General features: G+C 57.5%; 1 protein-coding gene across 1 annotated transcript in view; it reads left to right on the top strand.

The window, feature by feature from the left end:
* ADARB2 (adenosine deaminase RNA specific B2 (inactive)) overlaps positions 1 to 15,568 on the top strand; it is a 385,931-nt gene extending 370,363 nt beyond the window's left edge. Inside the window, exons 8-10 of the mRNA XM_039241639.1 lie at positions 238 to 419; positions 13,495 to 13,673; positions 15,392 to 15,568. Coding sequence (XP_039097570.1) covers positions 238 to 419; positions 13,495 to 13,673; positions 15,392 to 15,568 — 538 coding nt within the window. The remainder of the gene's footprint in view (positions 1 to 237; positions 420 to 13,494; positions 13,674 to 15,391) is intronic.
* The last annotated feature ends 767 nt before the right edge of the window (positions 15,569 to 16,335 follow it).

The following is a 16,335-nucleotide window of genomic DNA, read 5'->3' as shown; positions in this document are numbered from 1 at the left end:
GGCGGGGGGAGGGGACACGGCGCCCCCGGGCGGACGGAGGGGGGAGGGGACACGGCCCCACAGCCCGGGCGGGGGGCGGGGGGAGGGGACACGGCGCCCCCGGGCGGACGGCGGGGGGAGGGGACACGGCGCCCCCGGGCGGGGGGGCGGGGGGAGGGGACACGGCGCCCCCGGGCGGACGGCGGGGGAGGCCGGCCGCTCCGCGCGCACTGACCCCCGCTGCGCCCTTCCCCGCAGGTGGAACGTGCTGGGGCTGCAGGGCGCGCTGCTCTGCCACTTCATCGAGCCCGTGTACCTGCACAGCATCATCGTGGGCAGCCTGCACCACACCGGCCACCTCTCCCGGGTGATGAGCCACCGGACCGAGGGCATCGGCCAGCTGCCGACCGCCTACCGCCACAACCGGCCGCTCCTCAGCGGTAAGAACGCCGTCCCCAGCCCGCCACGACGCCCTCCCATCGGCCGGCCCCCGGGGCCCCTCCCCGGGCGCACACGCCCATTTCGGCCAGTGGCTGTGTAAGATTTAGCGGCGAAGGTACAAACCGGAACTCGGAACGAGAGCGTCCCGGTGCGTCCCGCAGGCGGGAGTGGGCGCAGAGGTGGGCGCAGAGGTGGGCACAGCGCTCGGCGACCTCGTAACCGGGCGTGCGCGGTGCCCACCGTCCTGTGGCCGTTCAGCAGGACTTCCCATCCCGCCAGTGCGCTCCGTGCAAGAGTCTTGATGGAGGCCCGGGGTCACACGGCGTCACACGGGGTCACACGGCGTCACACGGGTCTGTGATGGAGGCCCGGGGTCACACGGCATCATACGGGCTCACACGGGGTCACACGGGTCTGCGATGGAGGCCCCGGGGTCAGAGACGGTCACAGGGGTCTGTGATGGAGGCCCTGGGGTCACACAGGGTCACGTGGAGGGTGGACAGCCCAGCCCCGGCAGCCCCAAGTGCTTGCAGGAGTCAGGGGTTCCAGGAAGCACATTTCAGACGCAACAAAGTAATTCAGCAAACGCTGAGCCAGGGGCACAAGTCTGGTGTCCTAACGCAGAAACCAAACCTTCCGAGCCTCAGTGTGCCCACTGCAGAATGGGGCCTGCCGGCCGCGGCCCACACACAGCAGGTCATGAGGGTCCAGAGTCGGTAGCCGTGAGCGCTTTGGAGTCTGTGACCTTCTCGCAGTGGGGGCAGAGCTCTGGATCTCGGGGTCTTGGAGCACAGCGTGTAATGTGGCCACTGGGCCCCCATCACAGCCTCTGTCCTGCTTCCTGAGGACGCGCCTCCCCAGAGGACCCAAGGGGACACCGCGTGGAGGTGACCGCACAGTGCAGAGGTCGCCTGTGGACTGAGGAAGCAGGAACACCATTCCCACCTGGGGGGAAGGGGCAGGGCCCGCGGGTCTGTGAGATCAACGGCCACCAACGGCCATCTTAAGTCTCGGACCCGATGGGGGGTGGGGGGCGGACCACGAAAACGAAGGGTGTTCAGGGCCGCGGCTCCGAGCTGGGCCAGAGACCCACTCCCAGGATTCTGAACTTGCTCTAAATGACACAATCAGGGTGACGACAGTGCCCCACAGGGGTGAGGGTGAGAGCAGGCGTGGTTCACGAGCAGCACTTTATGACACTTGGCACGGATTTAAGAAAAGACGCCTCCACGTTTGCTCAGTGTGCTCACCGACCAGCCACCAGCCACCACCTCGCACGTGCTGCTCCGGGAAGCCTGGAGCTGGGCTGGCGTGACCGGCCAGGTCCCCGCTGCGTCACACGTGAGATCCCATTCCTAGGACCCCAGACCCAGAGCCAACAACTACCTCTCTGCTGCCGAGGGAGGAGGTGTGGCCTCAGGCAGTGGGTCCTCAGGTTAGAGTCCAGGGGCATCAGTGTCCAGTGAGGGCGCCTCGCGGTCGGCGAGGCCGTCTGAAACGGGGCCACACAGTCTGTCCAGGAGCGCAGGACAGCGCCATCCTCTAGGGCTGGCCTTTCCCTGCTGGCCCCGGGCCGCTCCTGTGTGACGGGGTCCATTCGTGAGCACTGGCCGGGGCGGCACTAACACCGTCAGCACGGCAGGTCTCCGCAGCACCGTCCTCACTCGAAGCCCTGGGCCCAGGACCACAGGCTCCGCCCGAGCCCGAGCCGACGCCCGAGGGGCCGGGTCTGCACGGCGCACACGGGTCTCCTGCTGGGAGCGGCCGCGTCACCGGCGCGAGGGAAGGACACAGCCGCCCGTCCTTCTCAGCACCACAGACACGGCGCAGGACGCTCATCACGCCAACCGTCCCACGTCACGGGCGTGGGAAGAACTTCAGTCACTTGCTGCGACGCTCCGTCTGTCACCACTCGGCCCGATTACGGAGCTAAGCTCTTTGCCCTTGCCACGCGGCATCCCGTGGCCCCCAGCACCACATTTTTAATCCCATAAAAGTTAATAACACGAAATGGGAGAGGCCAACAGCCCGGGGCCAGCCTGTGCCCACACAGCCCGGAAGCTCACTGCCCGCTGGGCCGGCCTCACGGGACAGCGGCAGACACTGGCCTCAAATTCAAAGTTTATAAAATTATATTTTTTTAATTTTTACAAGTTTATTTTGAGGGGGGGATGGGGAAGGGCAGAAAGAGAATCCCAAGGAGGCTCTGAGTTGTCAGTGCAGAGCCGGATGCGAGGCCCAAACTCATGAACCGTAAGATCATGACCTGAGTCGAAATCAAGAGTCGGACACAACTGACTGAGCCACCCAGGCGCCCCGCATTTATTATTTTAAACAGTTGGTAGTTTCAGGAATTCTGATAAAATAGTGCTTTAGCTCAGTTTCAACATCTTTCTTTTACGGTTCCTTTTTTTTTCCCTCAAAATGGCGAAGAACACTTACTTCTGACGGTTGAGCCGAGACCACAGCTGCAGCGCGGCCCCCAGGAGGCCTGGAAGGGCTGCTTTGGCGCCCGTGTGGGGCGCCGCACACCTCAGGAAGGTCCTAGGTCCTGAGGGACCGTGCGAGGACTCTCATCTGTCCACACGGGCACCACGTGGCATCCTTCCCCAGGCTTCCGGCTCCTCAGGCGGCCTCTCTCCTTCACGCTCCTCCCCCAGGGAGGAAGTCGCTTGAGCTGCACGAGCACAAGGAATACGGAAGGTGCGTCCTTACCAGCCTCCGCCGAGGGCTGGTTTTCATCCATCCTCGGGTACCACACGCTACTGCTGGCTGCCCGCTCTTCTTGCAGTGGTTTTTAGAAATCATAAGTTCAACTGGGAATGTGTACGCAGAGATGAAAACAGGAGTTATGAAGTATAAGTGTGAAACCAGTGAACTTTTAAAAATATAATTAGAGAAATTCAGAACACCTGAAATCGTCAGGTGGCGGTAACCTGATGGCAAAGCACCGGAGACCCGCGTGAATCCCCATCCCACTGTCCAGCGGGGACTCACCCCTATTTACACCAATTTACAACCAAGACCGTCTGACTAGACACTTCAGTCCACACTTAGACGCCTGTTTAAAATACAGTCAGGGGCGCCTGCGGGGCTCAGTTGGTTTGGCGTCAGACTTCGGCTCAGCTCACCATCCCGTGGTTCGTGGGTCCCAGCCATGAGTCGGGCTCTTCGGATGCTCCATCTCCCTCTCTGCCCTCCCCCCACTCATGCACTCACACTCCATCTGTTTCTCTCAAAAATAAATGAACATTTAAAAAATAAACTCAATAAAATACAGTTTTTATCATTCCCAAGATGCAAGGCACCCCAGGAACCCCCGCCGCGGTGTCTGTCTCACCCACATGCTTTGAACTGCAGCGTCTGTGCTGCTCTTGATGGGTATCTAAAAGCCACCCATCCAAGTTTTGAAAGGAAATCATCAGGATTTTTTTGCAACAGAAGAGAGAGAGAGCTCTTATATGAGGATAATAATGAAAAGCACACACTCAAATAAGCACATGAAATCTTCTTGAAGATTCCTTCAAGGTCAGTTTGCAAAATTGCCCGAGAAGATGAAGCCCACGTATTAGTGGAAGGAGTCCTGTGTTTAGCTACGGCTCGATCAGCTCTGGCTGAGCAAGAGGCAGCGAGCTGAGACAGGTGCCCTATGGACACGGTTATGGGGTACGCTAAGGTCCTCCAAAGGTATCTCGACCCATTCTGCACAGACCAGCCTACACCTATGGGCAAAACACCGCAGTGCGGACATCCACACCTCAGCTGCCGAGCACCCCGAACCCTTCAGTGAGAGTCACACCGCTGGGTGGGAGCAGCCACCATACAGGAGCTTGCATATTCAATACAGTGAAAAAAATGGTGATGATGATAATCAATAAAAATCTGCTCCCTGAATACTCATCTTTTTAGGAAAACACGAAGTGACACACAAAGTGACCCTGAAGCCTGTTCTTCCAGGCTGGGGATATGGTGTGTCTGAGCTTCCGCCCTCAGGAGTAAGTTTTATTTTTCCTCATCAAGGAAAAGAATCCCAACCAAGGCGGACAATCTGGGCGGGAGCCCAGGTTCTGTGCTCCTCTTCACTGCATATTTAAACAGATCTCGTTTTCAATGATGAGCCTTCGCAGGCCACACTGAAGATAAAACTTATAGTTTCCTAGCCCACAGCAAGGTCTTGGCAACGAAGACGAAATCTGGGAGATGGACCCGGGGAATTGGATGTTAGAGCCACGAGTTATTTCGGACCTCTGGCCCCCGTGCCCGTGATGGAAATCACAGGGCGGCGCCCAGCGGGCACCTCCCTGCCCGGCGCACATCTTCCGGGAAGGGCAAAATGGCTCGCTGGCGTGTCAGAGCCTTCTCAGCCTCCGTGCTTCTCAAGGAGTTGGATGCACTGAAGTGTCCAGCGACACAGCCCGCAAGTCCTGCCCCTCGCCACCTGCCGCTTGTGTCCAGACGCCTCTCATTAGGGGGCGGCCGGGGGCGGGCTGGGGGACGAGGTCTATTGCCGTGCATTGCCACGGTTTTGTGAGATCCAAAGTCTTGTCGCTCAGGATGTAGAATCTGATGAGGAGAGCCGAGTCTCTTTAATTCAGGAGAAATTTCTGAAGTTAATGGTCATTAATAGTGTCTTGCAAAACAACCCAGTGGGGTAGGAGCAAACATTGTCTTTTATGCTGATGGTAATGAATTTGCAATATTATTTTTATACTAAAATAAACATGGGTTTATTATGGAATAACGTACAAATTTTTCATAAATGTTTAGGATAAAACACATGGGCTTAAAAGTATATCTGAGCAGCTGCTTCTCTTGGGGTTGTTAGAAGTAGATTTATCTCCTGAGCCCTTGAAGGAATCTTTGGTAGAAAAAAATTATTATAATATCTTGCTAGAATTATTATTGCTTGCTAAAATTATATCTCGCTAAAATTATATCTTGCTAAAATTATTGCTATATCTTGCTAGAATAATCTAAAGGCAATCCTAATATCTTTGCATAAAGATCGAAATGTTAGATTCAACAAATATTTAATAAGACATTTCCATAGATTAGCACTGATCTCCCCACGCAAATGAGATGGCACATAGCTTATGATGAATTTAAAGTTATAGAAGAACCTTATCTTAGTTTTCTGAGGAGTTCTTCCCAAAATACTAGTATATTAGTCAAGTTACATTTAATTTCCACCATGATTTTAAGGAACTGTTTCACTGAAGTATTTGAACACCAACCTTAATCACACTGCTCTTGAAATTTTTACCATTTAAGGCAAACACTTACATTGTCAACAGATTTCATTTATCCATATATCAAGAAGTTGGCCAACATAATCCATACACTTACTTAATAATTCAGCAAATATGTGTTGGTTGCTTATGATGTGCCACGGACAGTTATGCCCTGCGAATACGGCAGTGAATGAAATGGTCGAAAATCTGTGCCCCGGGGAGATTACATTCCAGGGGTGAAGGCTGCCTAACAGACAAAATGAAGATGCTTTCTAGAAAAATAAAGCAAAGAAGGGATTAAAAGTGAGCTTTGACCTTAAGCCAGAGGGTGAGGACAGACCTCACTGGGGGAGCTTTGGAGCAAAGTCCTGCAGGAAGAGAGATGATGAGGGGGAGGAGCCTGGGGGCCAGAATTAGAAGGCGAGTCCCCAGGGGTTCAGGACAGAGATTAAGTCAGGACCAAGTCTGAACCCAGGTACGCAGGCCCCTGAGGGCCCGAGCAGCGTGAAACTGTCTCCATTCCCATATTCACACTGAGGGCGCCCCTCTAAGAGCTGGAACAAAATAATGCTACAAAAAAAAGATGGAAATACAACAGGCACAGAGCAAAACCGCGGCAGGCACGGGCGGAGGCAGGCCACTGCCACAGAAGCCAGCAGGCACAAGGGGGGGGGGGAAGGAACCCCAGCTGCAGAGGTCTCTGCTCTCGGACACAGACTTTAACATAACCACGCTCACCAGGAAAAGAGACGTAAACACCAAGACAGAGAGGCGCCTGGGGGCTCAATCTGTTGAGGATCCGACTTCGGCTTAGGTCATGATCTCAGGTTCGTGGGTTTGAGCCCCGCGTCGGGCTCTGTGCTGACAGCTCAGAGCCTGGAGCCTGTTTCAGATTCTGTGTCTCCCTCTCTCTGTGACCCTCCCCTGCTCACACCCTCTCTCTCTCAAAAATAAACATTTTTAAAAATTTAACATTTTTTAAATCTTAAAAAAAAAAAAAAAAACAAGAAGGAAAATGCAGGGGGGGGGGAGACAGAAGCCAAAATAAAATAAAAAGAACCACCAGAACTGAACAGGAATTTCAGAAGTAACGAAAATAAAACAATGTGTGTGACCGTGGGTAGGTTGAATAGTAAATTAAACACAGCTGAGGAGAGAATCGGTAAACTGGAACATCCCCCTGACAAAGGTCCTGAATGCAGCAGAGAAACAGAAAGAAGGTGCATTAGTCAGGCTTCTCCAGAGAGCAGAGCCAGGAGGATTCACCTTCCTACTGGATGGAAGACAGGGATTTATTTTAAGAGCCTGGCTCACATCAACGCAGGGACCGGCAAGTCTGATCTCCGCGGGCCAGGCCGGCAGCCTGGAAACTCCAGCGGGAGATGATGTTGTAGCCGCGTCCAAGGACAGTCTGCAGGCAGAACTCCTTCCTCCGCCAGGCACTACACTCCTTACTCCTAAGGCCGTCAACTGATTATATGAGACCCACCTTCATAATGGAGGATCATGGATTAACTCCACGTCTACGGATTCAAACATCAATTACACCTAAAAGTACCTTCACGGCAACGTCTGCCTGCTGTTTGATGAAGCAAGTGGACCCCACAGACCAACCACACTGACACATGAAAGTAACCATCCCAGTGGGAAAATACAAAAACAGGTCAGAGACAGACAGAGAGTCTAACATACCTAACACATAACCTTTAAAGAAGTAGTAACTAACAACTCTCCATGACAGGTGAAGGGCATCAGGCTACAGATCTATGATCCATGTTACAGCCCACGGAGAATCTTCTTAAATTCTCTGGTCGGCAGTACAACTGCCTAAAAATAAATGAATGAATGAATGAAAAATAAAATCTTTAAAAGCAGTCAGAAAATAAAAGAACAACGCCAGGGGAACTGAATCAGACTGGTAGCGGATTGGGAAGGTAAAAAAAAAAAAAACAACAATGAAACAATATCTTTAAAATGCTGGTAGAAAACAAATCCCAACCTACAATTCTAGACCCAATAAAAGTAATCTTTAAAAATGAGAGCAAGACACCACTGCAGACGGACAGACGGACCGAGCTCGGGCAGACTCTCACTGCCGGAGACATTAAGCGTGTTGTTGAGGCGTAAGGAAAGAGATGTACCATGGATAAAGTCGGATAAAAAGTGATGAAAATAATCCGCACCTTTAACCAGTATAAAACTTGCCTTATTTTGGATACGATAGCAGTGAAAATGCATAATATGAAGGGAAGAAATGACCATATTCTGCCCAAGTCCCCTTGTCCATGTCCTCGGAAGCAATGGCAGTCCTTACAGGTACCAGGAACCTGTCGTCAGCAGCTTCAACATGAAATATTCAAATTTCTCCTGCCGCAGGGAAATTCTGCACCTTTCAGAGGGTCCCGGGGGCCCATGCACTTGAAACTATGCAGACCACAGACCACAGTCACTCAGGGCCACGTTCCCACTGACTCCAGGAGGGGGTCCCTGAAATCTGTGGGGAAAGCTCTCATGCCAAGGCTCCAGCTCCCCAAGCAGGGGACCCCAGAACCTTCGGGCAGAACTTCCCAGCACCGGCGTGGCCTCACACGCTGTGCACGCACGCCCTCAACCTCACCAACTGGCCAGACGAGACAAGGCCGGCAGGGAGGGGGGCGGGGAGCCGCAGCAGCCCGAGTTACCGTGTGTCCCCTCGGGCAGGCAGGGGCCCACGACCCGGACAGGTTTCTCACAGCAGAGAGAGCTAGTCCCGTTCCGCACACTCTACCACGTCCCACACACTCGCCCGGAAACACGCTCTATTAGGACAGGACAGCAGCTGTGACATTACTGTCAATTATAATGGTGTTCGCGCTAATGGAAATGAATAAAACGACATTAATACAGCCGTATTCGCTACCCGAATCTGTAAGTCGGCATTAAGTACCCCTAGCTCCATTTCCTCCAGAAGCGTAGTGTGCGTGGGTGACGAGTGTGTGATGTGCGCGTGCATGCGTGTGGGGACGGCACGTGGGTGGCCGCCAGCGTGTGACACAGCAGAGCCCGCCACTGCTGTATCAGCCGTTTCACAAGACTGGACGCAGGGCTGCGGCGAGATCCGACTGGCTCACTTCCTGCCGACGTGATGTTCCTGAACGTGTCGAGTTAACTTAATGTGGGGAAAGTGAATCCGGTGTTAAGTACGTGAGGCCCACTGGCGATCTCAAGATCGTGCACTGTCTCTCTTCTATGCTGCTTTTTTAAAAGGTGTATAGGAGTTTTCTCAGTATGAGCCATTTCCACGGATGATGGTGGATTCGCCCCCACGGCTCCCCGTGACGGTGGTCGCAGCGGTGATGGGGCTGGTGACTCCAGGAAGGGCAGCAGCAGCCGTGGGAACCGTCGTCCTGACCGTGGCAGTGGTGCGTGGGGGTGGTCAGCAGGCTCACTGGCCACCAGAAGGCCACACTGCTGGTAAGTGACAGACATGACACTGGACGAGGCCTTCCAGTTCAGCCGATTCACGCGACCGAGGGCACTGAACGAAATGTCAGATTTGCCACCGCAGCAGAGTATTGTGTCACAGGCTGGTGGAGACCCACTTGGTCTCACCCATACCTACTTGCAAGGAAAATACTGGGCTAGGACATTTCATAAAGGATGAATGACCCACGTGTGGGTCGGCGCACAGACAAGCCGACAGAGGCCGTGTGTGTCCCTGCTGACGGAGAAAGAGTTTGGTGGAGAGGGTTCCTTCCAAGATGGCTTGGAATGATTACTACAGAAATCACGGAGGAAGAAGGGCACTGGACCTGGTCCTCACCCAGCTGGCCACACCAGCTTTCGGGGACACCTCTTCTCTCAGCCTGTCTTGGGCTTTTGCCTCCAGGGTGACACGGGGGGACCCTGCCCAGTCGCACCTGCTGGCATCACAGCGGCCAGGGGACGAACTACGCTACATGTTGACCTATAAAATCTCCCGTGCGGAAACCACAGTGAAAATGCCACCTTGTTCCTATGCTACCACACAGTCAAGGCAAAGGTCCCCCAGGGTCCCCGCGGCACTGGTTTTATTTTGAATTGCTTTTGTTTCTGGACGTGAAGGGGCAGGTTTGCAGACTCTGGCTCAGGTGGTCCGGGCTGAAAAATGCGAAGAGTTCCGCGTATGTGCGTGCAGGGAGACCCCATGACCTTGGACAGAGGTCATTGTGCACAGCGCTGGGTTCTCCAAATGTGACGGTTTGACAGGACCTTCTCCTCCCGAGCGCGGCAGACACAGGCTCGCTTCCCTAAATCCTAAGCAGGACGGGGGCCACCATGTCAACCGGCAGATTTGGATCTGCTCGTACCTTTCTCTGGACGGAGAGCTCTGATGAGTCCCTAGGAGGCAGTCCAAGTGGATTTGGGGAGAGAAGTTAATGCTGGACGTTCTGAGTGACTGGATCTGACCACGTGCCAATGGATTCTCATCTCGAGGATGGTAACAAGCAGGCAGTAGGCGGTGACGCCTGTGACTATAAATACACTGTGCACTTGAACTTCAACTTGAGAATTGATTTTTTTCTTCAGTTATTTGACGGCTGCTTCTGGAAGAATGATCCCAGGAATTTACGCCTCTCTTACTTGTGATGACTTCCAGCCAGTGGGAGGAAAAATAAAACGCAGGCCAGAGTCTCCTTTCGGGGCCCGAGCGGCGTGTCTTCCTCTAACCCGACGTGTGGCAGCATCGCTGCCAGCCTCCCGTGCTCGCGGAAGGCTGGGGGGAACGCCGGGCAGGCTCCTCCCCCCGCCCCGGCCCCGCGGCCCCTGGGAAGCTGGTGGCGGAGCTGGCTGGCTAGGAGCTCGATCCCTCAGGTGCCGCACGACGCTCCCTAGGAACTGGGGGTTCCCTCAGGCCGAGACGAGTGAGTAAAGCCTGGCGGACAGAGCTGGAGGCAGCCTGCTCGTGCGTCTGACACGCGCCCCGAGGGCACACGTCCGTGAGCGCGGTGCGGAGCGGGGACAGAACACGGGCTCAAGGAAACACAATCCCCGAACCCTGGGCCAGCCGCATCCCTCCCGCACACGGAGACGGCCTGATCAGACTGGGGAGCGTGCGATTCACTAACGGGCTTTCCTTGCTCACCACTGTGGCCGCGATGGTGTCTCCTGCACCCACATGGCCGGACACATGGGTTTCCCACAGAAAGAGAACACGCAGTGTGGACGGGCACGGGGTGGACGGGCACGAGCGTCCTGGGAGAAACCACCTTCCCCCGTGTGGTAGGAACCCGGGCACGGATGGCGGCACCATGGCACACGTATTAGTAACCGGGAAGGTGGTGGGTCCGCAGGGCAGATTCAGGACCGAACAAGACGGAGGAGGGTGGGGGGGACCGCCATTCTCCCAGGGTGCGTGACGAAGCCTCTTCTCTCCAGCAAATGACTAAGGGACGTGACCCTGACCCTGAGGCCGGAGTGCAAACAGTAATCCGACAGAGGTTTGTAGGCCCCCACACAAAACCAACTCTGCTCCACACAAGAGGACCTGCCCTCGTTTGTGGCTCGGCCACTCCTCTCCCAGACGCCACAGAGGTCAGGCTGCTGCTAATTAAACTGGGGCAGGTCTGTGCGACCTCACTGGGGCACCGTCATCTCTACCACGTGAGGAGCCCTCCTCCCTTCCAGCGAAGATAGCATTGAAGTGCTCCTTTCTGCCTTGTCTGCCCTTGAACAATGCGTCATCGCTGCCAGAGCACAGCAGGGAACAGAGGGGAAAGAGAGGGCGGGCGGAGGGGCACAGAGGGGCGCGGGGGGGCGCAGGGGGGCAGATTAGAGCAAAGGCAGGGCCGGAGCTGCTTCTGACCCCTGTGTGGACGCAGATCTCACCCACATTTTCCACGTCTGGTCACAGGCTCAGTGACACGGAACATCATCGCTGGACCTAAAGTTTCATTTCACGTTGCAGAGAGTCGTTAAGGGGGCTGTTACGGTCGGAGATGGACGTTTTCGTGCTGTGATTTATGGAGCCGCTGTGATTCACAGCACAAGCCCCTTCCTGTCGAGCACACACCAACGACCGGGGCCCCGAGTGGCGGAGAAGGGGGCTCGAGGGCGGGTGGGGAGGCGGGAGCTGCCTGTCTACGGTCAGGCCACTGTGCAGGGCTGGCCCTTCCCCTGCACACGTGCACGTGGGGCGGCAGACAGAGTGTGCAGCCCCCGTGCCGGGGCTGCAGCCGAGCCCTCCAAGCAGGTGTCTCTGAGCCGAGAGCCAGCAGCAGAGCAGGAACTTTCCATGGCAGAGAGGACGAGGATGGAGCCGGGGGTTTGACGTTGGTCCATCTGGGCCTTCCCCCAAGTCCACGGCTGTGACAAATACCCAGGAGGAGGGACGGACAGCGGTTCCTGGCTGGTCACTCTGACCTTGGCCACTGCCTCTCTCTGCCCCTCGAGGCCACCGCGCTGCCAACGTGCCAGAGTGTCCCTTGCCCAGCGCTCCACGCGGAGAGTCACTTCAAGGGAGGGGAACGCACTGACGTGATGGAATTCGCCCGGACGCCTGGCGCTGCCCATCCGTGACCTGGAGAAAGTTGCCACGTGGCTCTGGTGTGGACTGGGGCCACTGGCAGCAGGTGCAGACCGCGTTTGTGTGCAGAGCGCGGGCGGCCCCTAGATGGTGCGTGGGGCGGGGCGGGCCGTGGAGCCTCACATCTGCAGCTGTGCGGCACAGAGCCACAGGGGAGGGCGGCCCCTGGACACCGGGGTGCCCCCTTCAGGGTGTCTGCTGCAGGCCCTAGGGGGAGGGCTGCTTCCCGACCCCAGGGCGTCTCAGGTCTGTGACCCCCATGGCACAGGGCGCTAACTCGGCCCCCACCCTTCCGCCCAGGGCGGGGGCACCTGCTCGGGGAGAAGGAGCAGGTGGTGTGGGCCGGGGGGGTTGGGGGGGGACAGACGCACCCGTCAGGCAGGCTCCGGAAGGTATCTTGAGGAGGGGCAGCGGCCGTGGGGGAGATGGGGGTGGGGGCTGCAAACTGAAGCTGCAGGGGTGGGGCCCCTCCTCCCCGTGGCTGCGCACAGCGCGGGGGCACCGCGGGGCCTTCCCTCCCGCCCACCTGCACTTCCCGCTCCTCCGGAGGTCAGGGAACCTTCAGGCGGGCAGGCAGGCGGCAGCAGCATTCCAGAACCCCGGGACGGCACAGCCCGCACGTTCCCACCCGCAGACGCCACGCCGCGGGCGGGACAGGCCAGGCAGAGGCCGGACGCCGCCGGTGCTGCCGCAGAGGAGGGTCACCGGTGCCCCTTCCCGGGTCTGCTCCGGGGACAAGGGCTGTGTCCCAGCTGAAGCCAGCTCACAGCCTGACGAGCGCAGAGACTGGAAGGGCTTCGCGGGCAGCTCTGGAGCCGCTCTCACGGGCCGGCATCCTGGGGGCGCCGCGGGGCCTCATGCTTTCATTTTGTGCGTGGCCCCAAACGTTCTGAGGCCGGTGCTGTTTCTGGATCATGCTGCTTCATTAATTAACTGTCCTACACTCTTACCTTTCTCGTTTTCAGTAGCTTTTTTTTTTTTTAAGTTTATTTATTTATTTTGAGAGAGAAACAGAGAATGTGGGGGGCAGAGGCAGAGGGAAAGAGAGGATCCCAACCGGGATCTCACGAACTACAGGAACACGACCTGAGCTGAAAGCACTGAGCCCCCCAGGCTCCCCCTTCATTAGCTTCTTAACTCTCGTCAACCGAACTCTGAACCTCAGATTCCTGAGTTAAAACCCACGAGTCCCGTGGGAAGAGGCGCCCCCACCAGCGCAAACCCACCCTGTTGGGCACCCGCCTGTCCCTCGAGTGGGCTGGAGCGCTGACGCCGGCTCTCTCCGTGTCCCCCCGACAGGTGTGAGCCACGCCGAGGCGCGCCAGCCCGGAAAGTCCCCGCACTTCAGCGTGAACTGGGTGGTGGGTAACACGGACGTGGAGGTCATCGACGGCACCACCGGCAGGAGGAGCTGCGGGGGGTCCTCGCGGCTCTGCAAGCACATGTTCTCGGCACGGTGGGCGCGGCTTTACGGAAAGGTAACAGTCCGGTGGGGGCGGCTCCCACGGCCACGGGGAGGGCCCACGGGAAGCCGGCGTCTTGTCTGGGCAAGAGCGGCACGTGGCATGAACACCGGCCCCCGTTCTGTCTTCTCCCCGGGTCCCCGCGGCCACTCGGTGCAGGGCCCACGCCAGCAGCCACGGGCTGTGGCTCTAGAACCCCGTGGAGAAGGAGCCGGCGGCTTCATGGAGGGAAGTCCAAAGGAGGCCCCTGGAGTCGGTATTACTCCCAGTTTAGATGGAAGGAAACTGAGTGGTTTCCCCGAATGCCGGGTGGAAGGTGAGCGCTCCCCCCACCCCGAGGCTGTGCGTCTCTGCTGCAACTCTGAGCTTGCTTCCCCTCGATAACGACGCCTGCAGGGGCGATCTCAGGCTGAGATCTAGACACAGACCCCACGTGTTCCCAACGCATAGCAGGCCGCGCACAACCAAACAGCCCCACAGAGCAAAGCAAAAGCACGAAATCAAAAGGCAGAAACCCATTACGTGGCTGCGCCGGCCTCCCCACACTTGTCCCTCTAACAGAGCCACACAGCAGGGACAGCGTGGGGAGGTCGACCAGGCATGGAAGGGGCGACACACTGACCCTCGAGATACACATTTCTTTCACCTCAGAGGACCCTGGAAACCCTGCCTGTCGCCCTTAGCGAGGCACGACTTCTGTGGCCGCCACGCGCCGCCGCCGGGGACCTGGCTCTGCCCTGACCGCCCGGCCTCAGCTGCCCCTCTGCCCGCTCCGGGCTCCATCTGTGCCTCCCTGTTCTGCACACAGGAGGGGCTGTGTCCAAGCACACGCTGACCTTGTCTTCCTAAAGAACAGGGCCCTTTGCACCTGCTGAGGGGAGCTGCCGGCCAGTGGGCAGGCTGGTCCCCCGACTCCCTAGAAAGCCCGCGGGGGATTTGGGCCTCCCACCCCGGCTCCCCGCACCCTGGCCTCCCCACTCCCTGCCTACACTGGCCCCAAGGCCCTGCCCGTACGAGCTCAGAAACCCGACGGAAGAGACAGCCTGCTTCCACTGGGTTCCTGCCTGGAAATCCGCCCATCCCCCGCCTGTGTGATGCTGCTTCAGTGCCCACGAACATCCTGGGGGCCCCCCACCCCAACAGGGGCCTTGAGCCTCCCCAGGAAGAAAAACACAGGTGTTTTCTCAGTAGCAGGCGAGTTCTAGGGCTATTTTGTCTGCTGGGCACTCCCCCCACACAGCCTGGGACTGCCAGATGGAGCTGGGTGGCCACTGCGATTACTCTTTTGTTCCTTTTTTGGATTTATATGAGATATTATTTTGTGTACAGGTAATTCAAGGAAGATGAACATTTTTCTTTTGTTAAGAGTTTTACTGGGGAAAACTGACGTAACATTGGATATATTTAGGGCGTATAACATGACATTGGCTACATGTATAACACATGACACACGGCATCGGGCACGCTGACATCGGCCACGTGTATAACACACGACACACGGCATCGGGTACTGTGAGAGTGTATCACACGGCATTCTGATGCACTCTGAGAAGTGACCACCACAGCCACTAGTTGACACTCAGTCACCGAGTGCGGGGAGAATGCCGACCTTAAGAAGCACCATTTGGGCAAACTTCACACACGTCGCTTTCCCGTCTCCCAGTAAGAGAGCGGGACAGGCGGCCCGGCCGGCGGGAGGTCTGACCCGCTGCTGTCTTGTTCCCGCCCCGCAGCTGAGCACACGGATCCCGAGCCAGGGAGACACGCCGTCCGTGTACTGTGAGGCCAAGCGGGGGGCCTGCACCTACCAGTCTGTTAAGCAGCAGCTGTTCAGGGCGCTTCAGAAGGCCGGGCTGGGCACGTGGGTGAGGAAGCCGCCCGAGCAGGACCAGTTCCTACTAAGCCTCTGAGCCGCCGGACCTGTGGTTCCCGGAGCCAAGTGGGCGCCGGCGCAGGGCGGGGTGAGCGTGCGTGCGGGGGCGGCAGGTGGTGCTCGCCCGCTCTCCCCGCTCATTTCCCCTTGGCGTTCCAGAAGCACACGTGTGGCCAACGTTCGACAGGCAGCTAGACGGAACCAGGGGCGTACTGCTCCTACAGCGTCAGGGCCGGGCGGCCCCCCAACCTGAAGGCGCAGGTGCGGCCGACTCTTCCTGGTGTGTCTGAGGCGCAGCCTTGAACAGCGGAGCCGAGGGCCGCAGCTGGAAACGAGCCTCGGGCACCGTCCCCTGCGCCCTCCCCGCCACGCGCCTCGAGTGACGCGTCTGGTTCTCTCTAGCACAAGCTGACACGATACTTCAGGATAAGCCACAATGAAGAGAAAAGCCATGGGCTCCTCCCCAAAGAAGCCAACAGAATGCTCTACCGTCCTCATCACTCAGATTTTTACTCCACCTCCTTCCACAGCGGATTTGAGATGCACAATATTGAAGAACCCCTAACCCAGGACCACAGAAATGAAGACCATTCTTGCAGAGTGAAGGAGCAGGCCCCACGGCACCCGGGAGCTGAGATGTAGGGCGTGGGCACCCTGAGCTCCCAGACCCGAGGGCCACAGGCCACCCACACCCGGACCAGTCCCCTCAGCCACACCAGTCCCCTCCAGTCCCCTCCCGTCCCTTCCAGTCCCCGCCCGTCCCCGCCCGTCCCCTCCCGTCCCCACCAGTCCCCACCAGTCCCC

The sequence above is a fragment of the Hyaena hyaena genome, unplaced genomic scaffold (genome assembly GCF_003009895.1).
Source record: "Hyaena hyaena isolate Hyena2069 unplaced genomic scaffold, ASM300989v1 scaffold_197, whole genome shotgun sequence".
NCBI lineage: Eukaryota > Metazoa > Chordata > Mammalia > Carnivora > Hyaenidae > Hyaena > Hyaena hyaena.
The sequence above is the reverse complement of the archived record's forward strand: the minus strand, read 5'-3'. Positions and strand labels throughout refer to the sequence as shown.